The sequence below is a fragment of the Drosophila bipectinata genome, chromosome 3L (genome assembly GCF_030179905.1).
Source record: "Drosophila bipectinata strain 14024-0381.07 chromosome 3L, DbipHiC1v2, whole genome shotgun sequence".
NCBI lineage: Eukaryota > Metazoa > Arthropoda > Insecta > Diptera > Drosophilidae > Drosophila > Drosophila bipectinata.
This window is the reverse complement of record NC_091738.1, coordinates 23,631,143-23,653,013: the sequence shown is the minus strand read 5'-3', so window position 1 is coordinate 23,653,013 and position 21,871 is coordinate 23,631,143. Positions and strand designations below refer to the sequence as shown.

Below are 21,871 nucleotides of genomic sequence, written 5' to 3'. Positions count from 1 at the left end.
AAGAGTTTGTAAGCGCTGGCTACCCCACACACCCTTACTTCGTCGATAATTTAGCGGACCAGTTCGAAGAGGAATTTATCACAGCGTTCTGTTTTATATCTATTGAGTCCGAAACACTTTTCACCAGTCCGCTACCAGCGTGGGACGAGCAACAAGCGACGCCTGTTCCTAAATTGCTCGGCCCTGGTGCGGCAGTCCAACTTCCGAAGTTGCCAGTACCTAACATTTCTGGAAAGTATACAGATTGGCCAGCTTTCCATGATCTGTTTATGCAACTCATTCATCAGAACCAGGCGTTGTGAAATATTCAGCGGTTCCATTTCCTTAAGCAAGCACTGCCTAAAGAGCAGGACCAAGATGTAAACCAAATGGAACTAACGGATGGCGCCTACACTTAAGATATCGCATGGGATCTTATCATCAAACGCTATGATAACCCTCAAGGTAAAGCTCATCAGAGATCAAACATATGGTGATCATAACCAACATATGCATCAACGAGTTCGATCGTCTCAAAACGAATATTCATTCTAGCACGCAATGGATAGTCCATCATTTGATGGCTAGACTACCTACGACAAATGTACAAGCTTGGGAACATTGCTTGGGAAACTCCAGTGACATTCCGAGTTTCCTCGATTTGAAACCTTCCTCAACAATCGCCTCGTCAGCATGAACATCATAACGTACAATAAAGAGATAAACCACGAGGGATTAAAGCTGACCAATTCAGAAATAATTGTAACCTAACCAACATAAACAACATTAATTAATTAGCAGGTAAATAAATAAATGAAGTTAAATGCATAACTCCGTCTAGTCGCTTGGATTTAAAATCCCAGAACAGCACTGTGCTTAAATGTGACATTCCGACCATGAAAGACATTTGTCACAATAGGATCTGATTTGTTCTTCGACGATTTTTTGAAAGCGGTTAATTATTTTTTTATTGCTTGCCGGATTACTCTGTATGCTAAGATGTTAAATAAACACAGGAAATATAAAAACACGGGTCAGGAAACAGCCGCTGAATTAGTTTAAAGTTTATTTATTATGCTTAAGTATGGACATATCGCCTTAGTTTTTCCGACTCTTTCTAGGCCGCTTGGCCTAGAAGCGGTTGGGTCATTTCCGATCGTTCAGTTATATGGCAGCTATAGGATATAGTCGGCCGATCCTTCTGAAATTTGGCATGTCGTAATTTTTTGCCAAAAATAGCTCTAATGTTAAATTTGAACTCTTTCACTCGAAAACTACCAAAGTTATACCATTTCCGATCAATCAGTTATATGGCAGCTATAGGATAAAGTCGGCCGATCCGGGCCGTTCCGACTTATATACTGCGTGCAAAGGAAAGAAAGGTGTGTGCAGAGTTTCAAGTCGATAGCCTTAAAACTGAGAGACACGTTCGCGTAGAAACAGACTTACAGACACACGGACACACGGACATGCTCATATCAACTCAGGAGGTGATCCTGATCAAGAAAATATATACTTTATAGGGTCTGTTTAGGTGAGGGGCCGTGGCGCCGCTCAGCTGTGGATAAGAGCGCATCCGCGCTGAAGAGCGCATCCGCATTCGCCCCTCTGTGCACTCTCTCTCGCTTGTTGGTTGTCGTCGATCGTCATTTTATGGTACTAGTTAGTTAATCTTCTGTAAGTAGCCAAATAAAGCTGAACGCGCTTCTTTTGAATTTACCGAAGACGCCCCCGACTTCTCATTTCATCTACTCCATTTCTTCCGGGGGCAGCCGAAACGATGCAATTGCAGCTTGACTTGCTCAGCGACTGGCAAAAGCGATGGAACATTGCCGTTAATAATGAGAAGTCCACTGCCTCCACATTTTCTCTCTGCAAAGGCAACTGCCCTCCAGTTAACCTTAACGTTTCTCCAATCCCACAGGTAGACAATCCCAAGTACCTGGGATTCACCCTAGACAGGAGGCTCACCTGGAAGCCCCATCTGATTAAGAAGAGGAAACAAGCTAATCAAAGACTTCGATCCTTCTACTGGCTTATGGGTAGGAGATCGAAGCTGAGAACTTCCACTAAACTCCTCATTTACAAGGCAATAATACGCCCAATCTGGACGTACGGCATACAGCTCTGGGGCACTGCGAGCAAGACGAATGTCCGAACTATGCAAGCTTTCGAAAATAGAGCCCTTCGAATCGCCACTGGGGCCCACGTCTATCATGACAATCGCACCATCCACGAGGTTCTCAATTTCCCTTGGGTCAAGGACGAGATACAAAGAAGCATCGCACGTTACATGCAGAGGCTTCATAATCACCCGAACCGGTTGGCCAGCTCCCTGCTGGACAACAGCGAGCAGCCCAGAAGACTAAAAAGGACACACCCGCTGGACCTCCCCTTACTACTCTAATTTATTTCTACCATATTAATATTTAAAATTATCTATAAGTGAAGTTTACGTGATAACATTTAATGGTTGTCCCTAATAGACATCTGCATGATTACATTCATAACATAAGTCTCAAAGAATACTTTCGAATTGAATAGAATGAAGTGAAAGAAATGTTAGAATGAAATGTCATTGAATGAGTACAAGTTTGTGTTCCTCTCATAATTTGACAGGTCAAACTAAATGAAAGAGAATGAACCAAACTAAAAGTAATATTAAAGATTTGACAGATGCCTTGTATACTTGAATCATTCGAGTTGTTGGATAGATTTCAATACATTCCCTTTTTGACAAATCCGGAACAAAGCCGAAATTATGGAAAACCAAATAGAAAAAGAAGCCGACGAATCTGTATGTATTTGTAGACCTCGTAAATTAGTTTATTATTAAATGCTAGGCGGCTTTTGCTTATTCCGCCTCTGCAAGAATCCTTCACAAGTTGTTAAGGGACTGTCACAGATGGCAGCTGGTTGAAAAGACAGTTTACCAGCGCCGGTGGGTCACTCGTTAGCTGCCGATGTTTGGTTAGCTATTAAGTACCTACTGCTAAGAGACTGTGTTTTCGGCAAGATGCTCCGTCCCCGTTTTCTTGAATATGTATTGTTCTTTAATACATATTGTTCTTTATTTATTTTAATTTGTCAATTTAATTTGTTTGAAACATTTAGGTTGTGCAAGGCGCGAAAGGTATCAAAGAGAAGCTGCAAAGTGGCATGTACACCTTAATTCAAAAGAGAGGCAGAAGCGAAGTATGGGAATTTTTCTCTTAAAAATTAAAAACGAAAATGGAGAAATAATTGTCGACTTTGTAGCCTGTAAGATGTGCTATACAGTTTTAAAGTTTACAGGAAGCACATCCTGGTCAAACATAAATGCTACATAGTAAATGCTAATAAATTCCGCAACCCTTCTCTTATTGAAGTCAACAAAGCTACAAAGGACGAGGGCTTATCTATTATAACCGAATGGGTACTTAAGAACTGCCGTCCTCTTAAAATTATTGACGACTCTGGGATTAAACAGATTGCATAAACAGGTTCATTGCATAAACCACTTGCTTAACAACGCTGTTGAAAAAGCTATTAACGCTATTCCCGAGGTGGGAAATATTGTCACAAGTTGCATCAAGCTAGTCAAATATTTTAAAAAGTCAGGAAATAATTCATCGTTAAGCGTGTCCTTAAAGAGCTTTTGTCCAACTCGGTGGAATACCGTCTACTATTTGCTTAAGTCCATTGAAATTAATTGGATAGAGCTAATAGCTATTTTAAAAGCAAAAAACCAAATCTGCAGAGTTGAAAACATTAATATAAATCATTTAGTTGGAATTGTACGATTGCTAGAAGTATTTGAGAATGTGTCCAAAAAACTTGAAGCTTCTAAACGCCCAACGATACATTTAATTTTGCCAAATTTAAATAAGCTTAAGAAAACCTGCCATATCGAGAACAATGACATAGAAATAATTAAAAGACTTAAATTGCAACTCAATAGCCAAATTTTATCAACAGTTAATCCAAATTTGACAAAATACCATAAATTAGCCTTGTTCCTTTTTCCTCCAACGAACAAACTAATTCAATTTTCACAAACTGAGAAAGAGACCATAATTAAAGACTGCAAAATTATTATAAGTCAATTTCTACAAGAAAACTTTGACATCAACAATAATGAAACCCAGTTGGTAGACGATGAATTTGCTGATTTTTTCGATGTCCCCCATGTTGAGACAATACAAGACAAGGTGGATCAAGAAATTTCAGGATATTGCAATATTAATGTAGCATACACCATTGATTTTAATGCTTTAGGCTGGTGGCATATGAATAAGCAATTTTTTCCGCTATTGCACCTAACAAGCTGCAAAATATTTTGCATTCCAGGGAGCAGCGCGGCGTCAGAACGTACATTTTCAAACGCAAGAAATTTAATTACAGAAAAGCAGTGTCAAATAGCCACTAATTCAGAAAACATAAACAAAATAATGTTTTTGCATTCAAATTTAAATGACTTGTAAATTATTGTTAATATAGAAATAAATTAAATTAAAACTTAAACATTAGCAACTCGAATCATTCGAATGAAACTTCTCTGTTTTTAACATTCTCAATTCATTCAATTCGTTTCCTTTTTCCTATTAGTTGTGCAAATGAGTAAGAGTAAGAGAACCGAATCTCTCACACCGGGTTGGCTTTGCTTTCAAATTCACTTAACTCATTTTGAGCTTTGTACATTTGAATGTGTGTTTTTTGACACTCTTGTAGATGTCTAGTCCCTAATGAACAGTTTTAAATAAACATTACCCTGCTATTACAAAAAAAAAAAAAAAAAAATCTACTCCTGGAACCTTTTGCGGCTGCAACGCCCCCCTACAACATTTTGGTCCTTCGAGCAGGATACCTTTTGGATATTTTCTAACAGCAGTCCAGGCATTGTTCCGCCAAAAGATAAGTACGAAATTTTTCCGTCTCTGTCTGCCGGTCTTCAGCAGTGGTCCGAACATTAAATTTCGTTCACACTGCTGCAAGATTTGTTTTTTTTCCTACCGTGTCAACTCCAAGTCCGAGTTTTCCGACACCACGGCAGCTTGAGATTTTTAAAAAACCCTACAAAGGTTTCTATCCGTCTTCGTTTTGTGTGCCTCGCCATATTCCTCGCGGTTTTTGTCCTCTCCGTTATCCATTCGCATGTAAATTGTAATGTAAATTTTATTTTTTAATTACACAACTGGGTGTTAAACCTTTATTTATTAAACGCAACCATTACAAGACACTTTTGATTTCTCTTAAATATTTTTGTCAACCGTTCGCGGTCTTGGTCAAAATAGGACTCGCTTCTTAATTCTAACTCTGATCCACAGAACCTCGGCCATCAGTTGTGTTTAGATTAGAGGCTTAAGATGAAACTGTCGCATCTTATTGTGAAATTCGATTAAGCTGATCGATGCAATTTGGTGGGTACTTGAAACGCAAAAGGCGTAATTGATTGGGCTTCGGAGGGAAGCTGATGTTTACTTTTGATTTTGATTTGTTTATGGAAAACCGAGATCGGACCTCAGAGCCAAAGACAAAGCCGAAGGCAAATGCAGAGTTTGAAAATATTGTTTATAAAATTCATAAGTGGAAAGCCATAAGTGGCCTGGATTTATGGGTTGGATAATTGAGCCAAAGATCAGATGAAGCCAAGGGCAAATGCAGAGATTGAAAATATTGTTTATAAAAGCCATAAGTGGCCTGTATTTAGGGGTTGGATAACTCTCCCCCTTCTAAAATGGATCGTCCCGATTCAATATGAAATTCGTTTAAATTATCCCTTAATTCTGTTAAAAAAATTTCTTGGTTAATAGATTTTTCAGGCCGATGTTTTTTGGTTACAAATAATAAAGCATTTTTGTATTTTATAATAAGTGAAAGAATCAAATATATAATGATTAAAATTAATAATATAAAGGTAAGTGATATTTTAGTATTCTTAATTTTAACGAAAGGGTTTAAAATGTTTATATTATCTAAAGAAAGATCTGAGTTATTTGATAATATGTAATCGGATATTTCATAATTCTTGAAGTGGTTCGTAGTTACGTATTCAAGAATTTTATTTTCCAAATAGGTATATGAGATATTATTAATTTTAGTTGTACCATTAAATGTTATTCAAAACGAACCGTTTAAATGGGAGTTGCTAACAATATTGTTCCCATTTATAAGAATGGCACCATCTTGTATGATGTCTGTTTTTTTATTTTTTTCTCTTATGTTTTTACAGGTTGATTTCTTACCATTTAATAATCGGGTAAAACAAGTTTTTTTGTCACTTAGAGTGCAATAATTATTAAAAAGTTCGTTCTTCAAATTAGACATTTCGTAAAAAATATTTTCGCATTTTGCGACTTGATTGCTTAATACTAGTTTTCCATCGATTTGGAAAATCGCTCTGGCGTGATATATTTCACATCTGTTTTTTATTATTGGGTATTTTATATAAATTTTTAAATGTTCTATATGCAATGCGATTTTAAAAGAAGAGATGTCCATTAAATCGCCTTTAATTATTGGTTTTTGTTCATGTTTTAATATTTCCAAGATGTCATCATTGTTTAAAATTTTGGTATTAAAAACGTCTATTTTTGCTAGAGTGATTGTGTCAATTAAATTTTGCAGATCAAATGTTAATAATCGCAAGTGATGTTTTCGAAGTGGTAGATCTTGATCAATAAATACTTTTTTAAAATCATCGGAAAGAGATTCTATTTCTTTGAATAATCGGGAATTGATAATAGACTGCTTATTATTGTTTTCAATTAATTCATTAATTTTATTCTGAACTGTAATAAAATCATCATGGTCCGGAGTTCCAGCTAACCATTTGCACTCGGTGCCTAACTCATTTATCCCTCTTTTTGATCTAGTTGATATTAATTGTGATGAAATTAGTTCTATTACTTTTATGTCATATTTAATTTCCCATTGTGACCTTTTATTAGTATCCCTTTTAATATTATCTGATTACAAATTTATTATTTCTTTATAAAAGCTTAAGTTAGTTACATGGAATAAATCTGCGTACGAATCGTACGTCAATACGTCTTTATTGTCCTTAAATAGAAGATATTCGTGACTTGTATAGTCAATTATTTCTGATTTTGTTAATAAAATAAGGTGTAGTATAAGCACCTGATAAAACATTTTCTGGGAAAGGAAAGAAAAAAAGGATGATATTTAAATACTTAGAATTTTATATTATCTTTGTGAATAATTCTATTTCTATTGTTGATTATTATTTTGTTGGGTAAATTTTCTTTAACTATTTGTTTTTTATATCTGGTTTTAAGTTTATTTCTTTCCCTGTGTTTCTTTTCATAGACTACCTGTCCTACATGGTATTCTTTTTCTTTTCTGTTTTCATTGTGTGTTTCCAACATTTTCTCTTGAGTATTTTTCAAAAGTTCAGGAATGTTCTCGTGCTCTATTTTATTATATAATACGTCAAAAGGTTTTTGGTTCGTTGTAGAATGAATGCTCTGATTATATTCTTGAGCGGCTCTTATTATTATTTCGGAAAATTCAGTTTAATTAAATTCTTCTTTAATGCATCGAGCTTATTCTGTTAATGTAGAATGTGCCCTTTCAACCTGTCTTTAATTGTGCCTCGGGTCTGCGTAATGTAAAGTTAAATTGCACCTTTGTGCGAAAGATTTAAATTGGGCCGAGGTAAAGCTCGGTTTATTATCGGTCATTATTACTTTTGCTTGAGGAAAATGTTGAAGAAGTTCCATTACTTTAGTTTCGATATTTAATTTATTTTGGATTTCTTTTACTACTAGAAATTTTGAGTAAGCGTCAATACAAGTTATGAAAGTAAGACCTTGCGCGAAATATATATCAATGTGTAAATTTTCTCCTTCTTTACTTGGAATTAGGGCTTCTCCAATTGGAATTTTTATTGGGTGCCTGTTATATTTATTTTCGTTACAAATCACGCAATTTTTGATATATTCTTTTAATTTTTTAAAACAGTTTGGCCAATAATATAATTTACTGATCTGTTTGTAATTCTCTTCTAGCCCCCTATGAGCACGGCTGTGTGTTTCTTCTATTATTATAGCTTTATCTTCCTCGTTTTCCACGTCTTGTAGAAAGATTTTTGTAAAAAGGAATGTGTTTGTGAAATTATTTTTTAATTGTAATTGAATTTGAAATAAGTCCTCTAAGGTACAATGAATTCCTACCGTAATGTTAGGTGGAAGATACTCTCTTAATATAGTTATTAAATTTTCTGGTGTGTCATATTCAATTAAATGTCGTGTCCTGTCAAAGATTTTCAGTGACTCATGTATTGTATACCTCCCCATTGTTAATAACAGTTGTTGTTTAAATTGATTTAACGGTTTACGGGTCTCTTGTATTACATTTTCAAAACTACTTTCAGCTGAATGCTGTGTGTTCTGATCTGAGTCGGACTGGTCTGTTTGTTCTATGTCGCTGTTAGTAATATTATTTATCTGAATTCGAGATAATGCGTCTGCAACTACATTTGTTGTACCGGGCTTAAATGTTATTTTCGGTGTAAAACTTTGTATGAAAGAATACCATCCTTTCATATCTACATTGGGATTTTTATCCGAAATTGTGTAAGATAAAGTTTGATGGTCGGTTTGAATTTCAATTCCAATTACTCCGTATAAGTAATTTCTTAGATTTTTAAGAGCCCATACTATCGCTAAAAGTTCCTTCTTATTAGTCGCATAAGCTTGTTCTGTTTTAGACAAGGTTTTTGAAATAAAAGTAATTGGTTTTCCTTCTTGAGATAAAACTGCACCAATTGCGACGTCTGAAGCGTCGGTGGTCAAGGTAAATTTTTTATTATAGTCCGGTTGAACTAGTTCTACTTGAGCAATGAGATTTTCTTTCAGCTCGTTAAAAGCTTTAATTGCTGGTTCATCCAGCTGAATCAATATTTTTGTTGACATTCTTTCAACAAAAATTTTTGTTGACAGATTTTGCCATTATGACCTTCAAGATATTTTGTTAGAGGTTTGGCTATGTGGGCGTAGTTTGAAACAAATTTTCTATAATAGCCCGTAAAACCTAGGAAACTTCTTAGTTCCCGAATATTTTCTGGAAGCGGATATTTTCTAATGGTTTCAATTTTCTCTGGGTCTGTCTTGATGACGTTGTAGGATACCATGTATCCTAGAAAACGGGTTTCGCGTTTGAAAAACTTAGATTTTTCTAAAGAGATTTTCATGTTTGCCCTCAATAATATATTTATAATTTTGTTTAGATCTGTATAGTGTTGTTCAATTGAGTTTGAGAATATTATTATGTCGTCCATATAAACATGATATGTTTTCCCTATTTGTTCTCTTAGAATATCGTCCAATGCTCTCTGAAAGATTCTTGGTGCATTTGTTAATCCGAATGGCATTCTTAAAAATTCGTATTTTCCATTATTTATTGAAAAAGCTGTTTTTTCGACATCAGATTCTGTCGGGTCAAGCAGCAGCACGGCGTTTAATGTTTATGTTAAAATAATGTTTAAATAATGTTTATGTAATGTTTAGTGTAATTATTAGTGTAATGTTTATTTATTAGGCTTAAATTTGTACAAAGGCTTTGTTGATCGCAAGCCGACTATTTCTCGGCCGCTCGACTCAACAAGCTTTCGATAGAGAGTTTTAGCTCGCAGTGTCTAGGTCGGACCGCCCTCTCCATTATTCGAGAGCTTTAGCTTCGCAGTGACCAGTCGGGCCGCCCTCTCTGTATTTTACTTGAGTCCCTGCATGCACCATAGCTGGTCTATCTGCGGATCATCCGGCTTGATCTGCATGCAGAAATAAACATTTATAACGTTCAATTTAAATACAAAATCGTCTTTTATTTACGGCATTGAAAACGCTCAATGACCAAACAGATTCTTTCATTAGTATCTGATGAAATCCTGACTCTAAATCTATTGTTGAAAAATATCTTGCTTTTCCCAAATTTGATAGAATTACTGATGGGTCTTGCATTGGGTACCTGTCAGGTATAGTACTTTCAATTAATTTTTTATAATCAATGACTAGTCTTAATTTGCGGCTTCCGTCTTGATTCTCTCCTTTCTTTGGGACTACCAGAATTGGTGAATTGTAAGGGCTTCTGCTAGGCCTTATTATTTTTTCTGATAACATTCTTTTGATTTCGCTATTCACGAAGTCGTTGACAGATAGAGCATAAGGATATTGCTTCTCGTATATTGGCCTATCGTGGATAAGACTTATTTCCCCCTTTATGTCTGTTCTAAAAGGAATTTGCATATTTATCTTGAACTATCTTTTCCCTCAATCCGCCTAATTGGTCGGTACCTATAGTAAGTATTTGATTTTTGACGGTATTTACTTCGTCGGCACTCTCAGGATTTTTAATTCCCAAGATCCCAAGGTACTGCTCTCTCCAGAGCTTTTCCCCTTTCATCCCCAGAGGATCCATATCACCCCACACTGGAGGTCTCAATCGAAACCACTCCTGGTATCGATCAGATGTCTCCGAGCGTGGTAAATAAGATTCGCTGTTTCCGTAAAGCTGATTTTCAGAAACTTAATAGCCTTATTGATACATTTGACTGGTCTGATATTCTGGCGTGCACTGATCTTAATGTCACTTTAGAAAAATTTTATTTTACTTTAAATAAATTTTTTGACTCATGTGTGCCTTGGAAATATCCGTCCGCTTCAACAAATCCTCCTTGGTTTACAAGGTGCCTCGCTAACTTAAAAAATAAAAAAAATAAGCTTTTACTTAAATATAAAAAAACCTGCAGTAGTGTTGATTTCTCAAGATACCTACTAGCTCGGTCGAATTTTACCGTGCATAACGCTGAATGTTATAGGAATTATATTGACCGCTGTCGGATACAATTTACTCAGGATCCAAAGCAGTTTTATAATTTTGTAAACACTAAGCGTAAACACGTATCTTTTTCACCCCTGCTTACGTTTGAAAATTCTTCTGCGACTTCTGATCAGGCCATTGCCGATCTATTCGCAGAATTTTTTCAAACAACTTATTCTCCTCCAAAATTGACTGATCAGCCTTACGCATATAACATTCAAGCAGCAAATCTTATTTTCTGTCCGTTTTTTTCTGAGAACAACTTATTATCTGGTCTTTTAAGGGTCAAACCCATTTATTCGCCAGGCCCCGATGAAGTACCAGGCTGTGTGCTAAAATACTGTGCCAGGGCTCTGTGCAAACCTCTACTTAGACTTTTCAACTTATCTTTGGAAAACTCGATTTTTCCCCTTAAGTGGAAGGAATCATTTATAATTCCCCTACATAAAAAAGGGAAAAAGTCCGAGGCTGCCAACTACAGAGGCATCTCTAAGTTGTCGGCAATTCCAAAGTTATTTGAAAAATTAATTACCCCTCATTTGCAACACCTTTGCTCTTCGATTATCACTCCTTGTCAGCATGGCTTTATTAAGCGTCGCTCCACCACCACAAACTTATTGGAGTTGACATCCTTTGTCATAGATGGCTTTTGTAAGGGATATCAAACCGATGTAATTTACACAGACTTCAGCAAAGCATTTGATTCAGTTAATCACTCACTTTTGTTGAGTAAACTGAATATGCTGGGTTTTCCTAAAGACCTCTTAACGTGGATCTCCAGCTACCTAGATGGAAGGACACAAAGAGTTTTATTTAAAAACATTCAGTCCCGTCTGGTCCGTGCTACATCCGGCGTCCCTCAAGGAAGTCATCTTGGCCCGTTATTATTTACGCTTTTTATAAACGACTTGCCCCCTGCTTTAACGAACTCTCTAGTTCTTATGTATGCAGATGATGTAAAGCTTTGTCTTCAGTACAAATCCATCTCTGCCCAATGCAGTCTTCAGTCTGACCTTGATAACTTTCAAAAATGGTGTTTGGCTAATGATCTAATACTTAATGGATCAAAATGCAAGCATATGTCTTTTTATCGTTCTTGCCCTCTGCAAGCTACGTATTCCATTAATGGGATTGCCTTAGAAAAATTAACCCAGGTTAATGATCTCGGCATCCTATTAGACATAAAACTTAAATTTGCCGACCATATTTCCTTAATGGTTAATAAGGCTAAAGGAGTCCTTGGTTTTATTAAAAGGTGGTCAAAAGAATTTAATGACCCCTATATAACCAAAACTTTATTCATTTCTTTGGTCCGTCCGATACTAGAGTACGGTTCATGTGTCTGGAGTCCCCAATATGGAGTACATAAGGACCGCATAGAATCCGTACAAAAGAACTTTTTAATATTTGCACTTAGAGGTCTATACTGGGATGCAAATCTTCAGCTTCCATCCTACAGTAGCAGACTTTTACTTATTAACTTACCTAGCTTAACAAATCGTAGGACAATGCTCGGTGTAGTTTTTCTGCATAACCTTATTAACGGGGATGTAGATAGCCAGCATTTACTAACACGCTTAAATTTCAACATTCCTAATAGAAGGACTCGAAACTTTAGTCCTCTGTTCCTTAGCCGTTGTAGTTCGACATATGCACTGCACGACCCTTTTAGGGTATTATGTTCGAACTACAATGGTCTCTACTCTATTACATCTCTTTCCTGTCCATCTAATTTAAAATATAGAATTTTAAATTTCCTTACTAACTCCTCTTAGCTTAACAAATTTCAATTAGCTTAATATGTACTAACAAATCGTTTCTCGAGCGCCCCTCGGTCGTCTGGGCCTCTAAGCTTTATGATGAATACAGGAATGCTAGCTGATGCTCCTATTGATGCACAAGCCATTTCCAAATTCTGAAAGACCGCGATAAAAAAAAAAAAAAAAAAAGATATTTTTATTTTTATTGACGGATATTTCTACGTTTCTCAGGATTTTTAATTCCCAAGATATTTTTATTTTTATTGACGGATATTTCTACGTCGGCGTTCTCAGGATTTTTTGTTCCCAAGACATTTGTATTTATGTTGACGGATATTTCTACGTCGGCGTTCTCGGGATTTTTAATTCCCAAGCTTTTCTCACTATTTTCAACAAATAATGAATCTGTGTTTTCGCTACCATTATCATCAAAATACTTTTTTATAATAAATTCTTTTAACGGAAGAATATTATTTTCTTCAATTAAACGTATTTCATTTTTCTCCTCGTTATCATAATATTTTAACTTCTCCTGTTTCCCATTTTATTCCAAGATTCCCTTATCTATATTTATTATAGCTCAAATTTTTCTTAATAAATTGAATACAATTAGAATATCAGATTTTAAACCTTCGATTTCATAAAATAATTGTTTTGTTTCAAAACAGTTTCTGCAGCTTCCCTCCAACCTACAATTGTGTTGTTTCCCCTGTGAAATTTGGTAAGGATTTTACCACTTCAAGTGTTGTATCGCATTTTATAGCTGAGTCAATTGTTTGTTCTTTATAATCTTCCACAGTTTTTGCATCTGTGGCTAGCCTTCCTTCTAAACATTCTACTTTCCTGCTAACTTCATTCAATTGAGCGTTTATTAATCTGTTTATCAATTCTACTGTTAAACTGCCGGCTGTGGCTACACTGCCTGCAGAAAAATTTGGTGCTGAACCTCCGGTTGCCATTGTAAGATTTAATTCACAAAAGCTATTTATCAAATCTTCCAGATTTATTCTTTATATTATTTGTTAATTCGTGAATCTCACTTTTTGCAAGATATAAATCTTATATTATTTTTCTCAAATTCACAGATCTTAAATTATAGTCTTTAATTTTTTTATTATTTTAAATTAATTCCTCACGATATTGTCCCGTTGGGGTCTTCCTTCTGTGTGGTTGGTGGTTGATAGTTGATAAATGGATAGAGAATGTCCTGTCTTCCTTCCTTGGTTTTTTTTTGTTGGGGTTGTCGTTTTATTTTTTTTTGTTGTTCTTGTTTGTTTTTTTTTTGTGCGTTCATTTTTTTAGTTTTTTGTGTTCTTGTAATTGTTTGGTTTAAAATTTCGGTCCACCTTTCTTTTAGTTCACTCTTTATGGATTATTTCATTAATTACTTTCCATTTACTTTGTTGTTAACAATCACTGTCACTTGGTAGTGTCGTTTGGTGGATGTTTTAATTTTTCCACTAAAAATGTTGAGTTGTTGACCGCGCGAGTTCCGTTTATGTTTAACTTATTTTTCATTAAACTATTTTTTTGGAGCTTTATGTGACGCGGCCCCTTGAGTTGGGCGCCAGTTGTAGTTAGGTGAATTAAAAAAATGTAAATTTTATTTTTTAATTACACAACTTGGTGTTAAACCTTTATTTATTAAACGCAACAATTACAAGACACTTTTGATTTCTCTTAAATATTTTTGTCAACCGTTCGCGGTCTTGGTCAAAATAGGACTCGCTTCTTAATTCTAACTCTGATCCACAGAACCTCGGCCATCAGTTGTGTTTAGATTAGAGGCTTAAGATGAAACTGTCGCATCTTATTGTGAAATTCGATTAAGCTGATCGATGCAATTTGGTGGGTACTTGAAACGCAAAAGGCGTAATTGATTGGGCTTCGGAGGGAAGCTGATGTTTACTTTTGATTTTGATTTGTTTATGGGGAACCGAGATCGGACCTCAGAGCCAAAGACAAAGCCGAAGGCAAATGCAGAGTTTGAAAATATTGTTTATAAAATTCATAAGTGGAAAGCCATAAGTGGCCTAGATTTATGGGTTGGATAATTGAGCCAAAGATCAGATCAAGCCAAGGGCAAATGCAGAGATTGAAAATATTGTTTATAAAAGCCATAAGTGGCCTGTATTTAGGGGTTGGATAACTTGCATACACACATACATTGTTTTTGGTGCAATTAATCCGCAAAAAAAAAAATCCGCAAGTGAACAGTGAAAGTGTGTGGTGAAAAAAAGGGCATAATTAATATTGGCCAGCCGGCGTGAAGTGGTTCCAGTAATTTCCAAATTCACAGAACAGAACAAAATTTTAATTTCCTAAAACCAACAATTATATACCGCCATTTCACTACAAATCCGTGATTGTGTCGCGTGAATTCTCGAACTAGCCGCCTTAGAAGCCGTGTTGTGTTTTTTTGGTGCTTGTTTTTTTTCTTTGGGGTACGTGCAGGCTGCCGACGGCATAACCGGCTGCGTAACAACTTACTTCAAAAAAAGGTTATCAATTAATTATAAATATTTATATTTTGAATTATATCCGCCACAATTTATTTAATTATTATTCTCCGTTCGAGCGAAGGGCCAGTTTTTTTATTCACCTTCCCGGCCACTCAATACTTAGAGTCAAAAAGTATTAATAATTTAATTGTCAACCTTCTGTCTGAATAGAGCCGTGGTTTCAATTCCACCGTTCCAGCTTCGTGATAATTAATCTCAATTGATTAAAAATTAAGATTTTCAACTCCACCCTTCTGGCTCCATAATAATTAAGTCCGACAATTAGCCAAAAATTAATTATTAATTTTTTTTTGTGTTAAATCCAAGCCAAGGTCAAGTCCACCTTTCCGGCTCCGCAAATTCGAAAATAGTTAGGAATTCAATTTTTACGTACGAGCCATACTGGTCGAAATATATAAATTTTTCATCAATTTTGACAGTCATCAATATTTTTTCGAACGTGTAAGGGTCTGCCTGTTTCTTCTCTTGTTTGGATTTTTCCACTTCGCCGGCTAGCACGCGTTAAAATCTACAGGGATGGGAACACCCGGAAAACCCCAAAAGACAGCCTTACAAAAAAATATAGATATGGTGAATAAATAATAATACACTAATTCAACAAAAAAAAATAAATTCGAAACAAGCAAAAGTAAAAACGACTACGTTACACCATTCATTAAACCAGCAAAACAAACAGACAGCGGACACGAGAACCTCCGACATGGGACACCACGAAGGTTTCCCATCCATGGTCCAACTCCTGGATCCGTGGGATCATCACACTCGATCTGCACTCTCACATTCTGGATTACGCGTTTCACTTCCCCCCCTTTATTTCTTTTCTTACTCACATTTCATTTTAAGTTAATTTTGTTTTTATTTCATCCTTTATATTTTTAGTGGATAACACTCTTAAATATTAAACATGAATTAACCTAACACCTAACCAAGGCACCTTGGGACGAATACAGTTAATAGATTAATTACAAAAAAAATAAATAACAAATAATTTAAATAAATAAGTTTATAATCTACGCTAGGATACGGACAGGGTTTCAGGTACTTTTTAAATTTCTAATTTTCCAAAAAAACCTGTGGGCCACCCGGGAAGGGTGACCAATTTCCTTTCTTGTAGAAATTTTCGCCTTCGGGTGGCTCCAATTTGTTGACGAGCTCCAAGTCCTCTTTTTTCGAAAGATACTGAGGTTCAAATGAATCGTTATAATTTATCTCGATTTCATTTTTTCTTTGTACTCACTTTAGAGCTCCGTAGAAAATTATTTGGAATTTTTAGTTATTACTTTTTTTTCCCACGTGTCCTCCTCCTGTTGCCGTTCTCTTTCCTTTTTTTTTGGCCTCCTTGATCCCGGCTTTCCTCTCAATCACAGCGGTTGGATCCCGCCCGGTTCGTCCTGACTTCTTCTTTCTCAGGTCCATTCAGTTTGTTCCGATGTGCCATCCCTAGCCCCGTTGTGCCATCCCTAGCCCCGCTGTGTCATCGCTTGCAGCGACTATCGACACCTAACAGCACACTACGGTTTCCTTAGCTTGCGAGGATAACAGGAGTGGAAGAAAAGTGTCGTGTAAACTGCAAGGAGAAAACTGCTTTGATGCTTAGCCCAACGTAGGCTTCGTCCACGCCCTGAGATTTACGCTTATACTGGAGCTAGCCGGGCCCTCATTGTTTTAAATCTTTGGCATGAAAGACGCCTATCGGTTGCCCTCGTAGGTTCTCCAGCGCGTACAGTGAGTTGCCCAGAACTTTGCATATCCTACACTTAACATATTTTTTGCAGAACTTGGCGTTGATGTTCTTATGGAGATTGCTGAGTACGAAGTTCCGCTTAAAGACTTCTTGTCCCGGTAAGTACTTGACTTCTTTGGTTTTTAAATTGTACCTCCGCGCCGCCTCTTCGTAGGCCTTGTGAATACGTTCCTTTATCCCGGAACGCTGGACTTGCTGTTTCTCCGACCTTCGTAGCTGCTGAATCTCTGACTCGTTTAATGCTTTTAGCTTTCGGGCCAGTTGGTAATCTCCACCGTTCGAAAACATATGTTGCCCGAACATTGCGAAATATGGGGACACCCCTGTCGAGCAATGTGACGCTGCCCTCAGTGCCGCCTGCACCTCCGGTAACCGTTCATCCCATCGGGCATGGTCCTCGCCGATATTCACCCTAATGGCCGCGAGTACCGACTGGTTGACGCGCTCGGATGCGTTTGCTTGCGGTGCGTATCTGCCCGTTTTCATGTGCGTTATCCCATACAGCTGCATCATATCCTCAAATTCCTTAGAGATAAATTGCCTGCCATTGTCCGTGTGTATGATTTCCGGCACTCCAAATTGCGTGAAAATATGTTCTCTAAGGAATCCGACAACCGCCAACGACGTTGCTCTGGGCATAGCTTTCAACCAGGCAAACTTTGTAAAGTGGTCTACCACTATAAGTAACATGGTATTGCCGCGCCTGGATCGGGGATATTTTCCGAGGAAATCCAAGTATAACTTTTGCATTGGTCTGTCGGTTTCTACTTCTTCTCCCATCGGCGGTCGCGTAATGTGCGTGGAGTGCTTATTTTCTTTACAGCTGACGCAGGTACTAACCCATTCTTTCACCTGTAACACCATGTTCGGCCAATAGTACATTCGCTGTAGCCTCGCTAATGTCTTCCGGATTCCCCCATGCAGAGCCATCTCCCCTTCATGAGCTTGTTATACTAATGTACTTGTTAGTTCCTCAGGGATCCACAATTTCCAGTCGAACTCCTCGCTGTCCTCCCGGCAAAAACGAGTCTTCTTGAAAAGTAAGCCTTCTTCAACTCGTAAGTCTGGGAATCGATCTCCTTGCTCTTTTACTAACTTTACTCTTTCCCGGTACTCCCGGCGAACGCCGTCGTCTCCATGTTCACAAGGCTCAGCTCTTCTACTTCGTTGGGGCGTGAAAGAGTATCGGCCACCACATTGTCCTTTCCTTTCCGATGGTCGATGTTAAACTGGTAAGGCTGTAGCGCTAGAAACCATCTGGCCAGTCTCCCTTCCAGATTTTTAAAAGACATCAGCCACTTAAGGCTCGCGTGATCCGTCAAGATGGTGAACGGCATCATCTCTATGTAGGGACGGAACCTCTCAACAGCTTTGACTGCAGCCAGACACTCTATCTCGGTTACACTGTAATTCAGCTGTGCGCCTCGCAGCTTTGCCGAAAAGTAGGCGATCGGCCGTTCCGCTTTATCGTCGTCCTTCTGGAACAACACCGCGCCGATACCTACATGACTCGCATCGCACTGAATCCAGAAGTGCTTTCGGAAGTCAGGGTGGGTCAAAACCGGCGCACAGGTCACTGCTTGCTTTAGCTTCTGGAACGCTACCTCCGCTTCAGGTGTCCACTGTAGCCCTTTCCCTCTTTTCAGGCAATCGGTTAAAGGAGCGCTTATTTCGGAAAAATTTTGTATGAACCTTCTATACCAATTCGCCGTGCCAAGGAAACTGCGCAATTGTCGGACGTTCTTCGGGACCTCAATTTCTTTAATGGCTGCGATCTTCCGTGGGTCTGTTTTCAGAGCGCCATCTCCTAAAACATACCCCAAATACCGCAAGTATTTAAAACAGAACTTTGACTTCTGCAATCCGATGGTCAAATTCGCCTTCCGTAAGCAATTTCCCACTTCTGTTAGTAACTCGCAATGCTCCTCAAAGGTCTTCGAGATCATTAACAGGTCATCGAGATATACGAACACTCGGTCTCTGAGCCTCTGTGGGATGACTCTATCCATCAACCTGCATAATCTTTGCGCCGCATTGCATAAGCCAAAAGGCATCCTCCGGAACTGATACAGCGGCCTCCCAGGTATAGTAAAGGCTGTATACGGACGACTCCTTTCCTCCAGTTCCACTTGCCAAAACGCATGTTTTAGGTCGATGCTGCTGATGTAAATCGTGTCATCGACCCGGCTGAGGATGGACTCTATATTCTGCAATGGGTAGGCATCCTTCACCGTCAATGCATTCAGCTTCCGGGCGTCTAAACACAGCCTGTTCTTGCCGGGTTTTTGCACCAACGTCGTGCGGTTGTTCCACGGACTCTCACTCAGCTCGATGACTCCGAGTCTCAACATTTCGTCCACTTCAGCGAACAAAAGTTGCTGCTTGGCCGGGGACACTGGATAAAACCTTTCCTTGACGGGCACTGCCCCCTCTACTAGCTTTATGGTGTGCTGTTCCATCGTTGTGAGTCCTAACCCTTGATTCTCATATGCCAGGAACCCTTCCTTTACTTTATCCAGCCGTTCCTTTTGTTCCTTCGTTAGGGTGTGAGGCTCTACTGGTTCCCCTTTGCTGTGGATCTCGGTTTCCACGTTCTCCAACGACTCGACTCTCACGACTTCGGGTGCGATGTGGAACTTCCTCCAAAAATCTACGCCCAGATAAAGTTTTTGCTTCAAAGAGGGGCAAAGCAGGATCGGGATGCGGTGCGTTTGACCTTGGTATCTTATCTCTGGATAAACCTTGCCAAGCACCTGGTGTTTTGCACCGCCCGCGGACTGCATGATTGCTCGCGTCTTTTCCCGTCTCAATCCTAATTTTTCAATCAATTCCAGACATCCTTCACCGAGGAGACTGACGGATGCACCACTGTCTAACAGGCCTTCGATGTTGTTTCCCTCTACTTCCACGATCGCAAACGGCCTGTTGTCGCCGCTCACCGCGGCTCGAATCGCTGCACATATCCTTTGCCTCTCGGTCCTCCGCTGGGCACGTTCGATTCTTGGAGTTACTGGGTACTCTTGGAAACACCGCGGCTTACCCTCCTTGTAATCCGCTCCTTGTGCTGAACTTGGATTCCCATCCGATCTTTCTAACGTTGGACTCTGCTTATTTATATTTACTAGTATTTGATTAATATGCTTAACACTACTTATTTTCTAGAGTCTGCGGATCGGCCTCTATCTTGATGCAAATGGGTTGGAACGTGGCTCCTCGGCCCGGGACATGCTCCTTCCCCCGTTTCCCGACTGACACTTTGGACATTTCGGCAACACGACTCCGGGAGTGCCACATTTGTAGCAAAATATGTTGCGCACCGTTGACTCACACTCCCAAAATGTGTTCCCCCGCTCGTTGCAGTTCCAGCAATTCAGGGTCGACTTATCCCTCGACTTCTCTTGTCGGTGCAGGGCTTCGACTTCACCCTCCTCGGGCCAGCCGTCCTCGTCCTCCTGCTGATCTTCCACCTCTTCCACCCTCGGACGATAAGAGAATCCTCTTTGATGCTCACCCTCCGCCGTCTGCCTAGACCATCGAGTGGCTAGCATCCTCTCCGCATCGTGACACTCATGGCGTAGCTGCTCCAGGTTGGTTACATGAATCGGATATACAATCTTGGATATTCTCTCCCTCAGATTCATTTTTATTATTTTTATTCGTTCAAAATCGGATACCGGTGTCTCCAATCTTGCCCTCAGCGTCAACATCATCTGGATATAGGCCTCCACACTCTCTCCGGATCTTTGCTTCCTCTCTCGCAGCTCATACTCTCTCTCAAAGTTCGACCTATGGCTTTGAAATTGCTTTTGGAGTGCGTACTGCAGATATGGCCAGTCCGTCTTCCCGTTGGTACGTATGTACATCCAATACCATTCTCTGGCTGGACCTTCCACTAACACATGGAACTCCCTTAGCACCTCGCTCCACGGAATGCGATACGACCTCTGCAGGTGCTCTAGTCGGAACACGAACTCCGAGACCGGCATGCTTCTGGGACTGCCATCGAACAACAAGCCCCATTTGCGGAGATGTCCCACTTCCATTCGGGCCTGGCTTGACCCTCGCGTTTGCCCCAACGACTCGGCTTGGTTCATTGCCGAGGGTACGTATGACGCGTCCCATTCTGGCTCCATCTCCAGCGACAACGCTTGACCCGGCGGTTGGTAACCCCGTGCTTCCCAGCCGATCCTGGACGCGGCTCGTTCCGGAGGCCTCGACAGATCCTGTTTGCCGTATATGTTCGGTGGTGGCTTTGAATAGTCTTCCGGCAACGGGACCACCTGTCTTATTGTGTCCGCCCTTGCTTCTGCGTGCTGCATCTTTGGTCCGGTTGGTGGTGCAGATGCTGGCCCCTGCCATCCTCGGTCGGAACACCTTGCCGTCGGCTGACACGGAGGCGGCTGTTGGAACTGACGTTCGGGAGGCTTCATCGAATGAGACTCTGCCGGCTGCTGCTGCTGTTGACTCATCCACTGGCTCTCGAAGTCCTTCCTCCACGATGCCCTGCAGTCGTTTATGTCCTTCATAAACAGCATCATGTCGGCCTCCATTTGCTCCTTGAATGCATTGAACTCACTGTGCTTTCCCGATTCATACGTCTGTTGTGCCTGAAACAGTGCCGTATTAACTGCCGACCGAATCTCTGACGGAACCTCCGTTTGGACCTTTGGTATCGCTCCTCTGCCACTGCTTCCTTGATCGTAGCCTCTTGCTACTTCGGCTTCAATGGAGGCGGCCATGGCTTGATGCACCGTCTGTCGCTCATCCAGAACTCCTGTGGGCGATACCTTCTTCAGTCCGGCCTTGAGATCTGGTCACCGCTGGACTCATTATTTCTCCACTCCGATTCCGCAAAAACTCCTCACTCCTTCTTATCTTTCTACCTGACTCTACTCTATCTTTCTCTATAATCGGCATTTCTTCATAAATAATCTTAATTTAATTCTTTTCACTTATTTCTATTATCTATTTCTATTTTTGGGTCTCTTAATTTTCTATTCTTCCTTTTATATTTTTTTTTCTTTTACTGCTTCTTGAATTCTGTTAAA

General features: G+C 39.3%; 2 protein-coding genes across 2 annotated transcripts in view; one reads left to right on the top strand and one right to left on the bottom strand.

The window, feature by feature from the left end:
* lovit (loss of visual transmission) overlaps positions 1–21,871 on the top strand; it is a 225,641-nt gene that overhangs the window by 134,129 nt on the left and 69,641 nt on the right. The gene's annotated exons all lie outside the window — the stretch shown is intronic.
* On the bottom strand, positions 17,921–21,740 carry LOC122322272 (uncharacterized). The gene is made up of 3 exons (XM_043213988.1): positions 21,707–21,740; positions 20,152–21,633; positions 17,921–19,944 (listed from the first exon to the last, which is right to left on the bottom strand). Exons 1-3 carry the CDS (start codon positions 21,738–21,740, stop codon positions 17,921–17,923), a joined length of 3,540 nt encoding a protein of 1,179 aa, XP_043069923.1.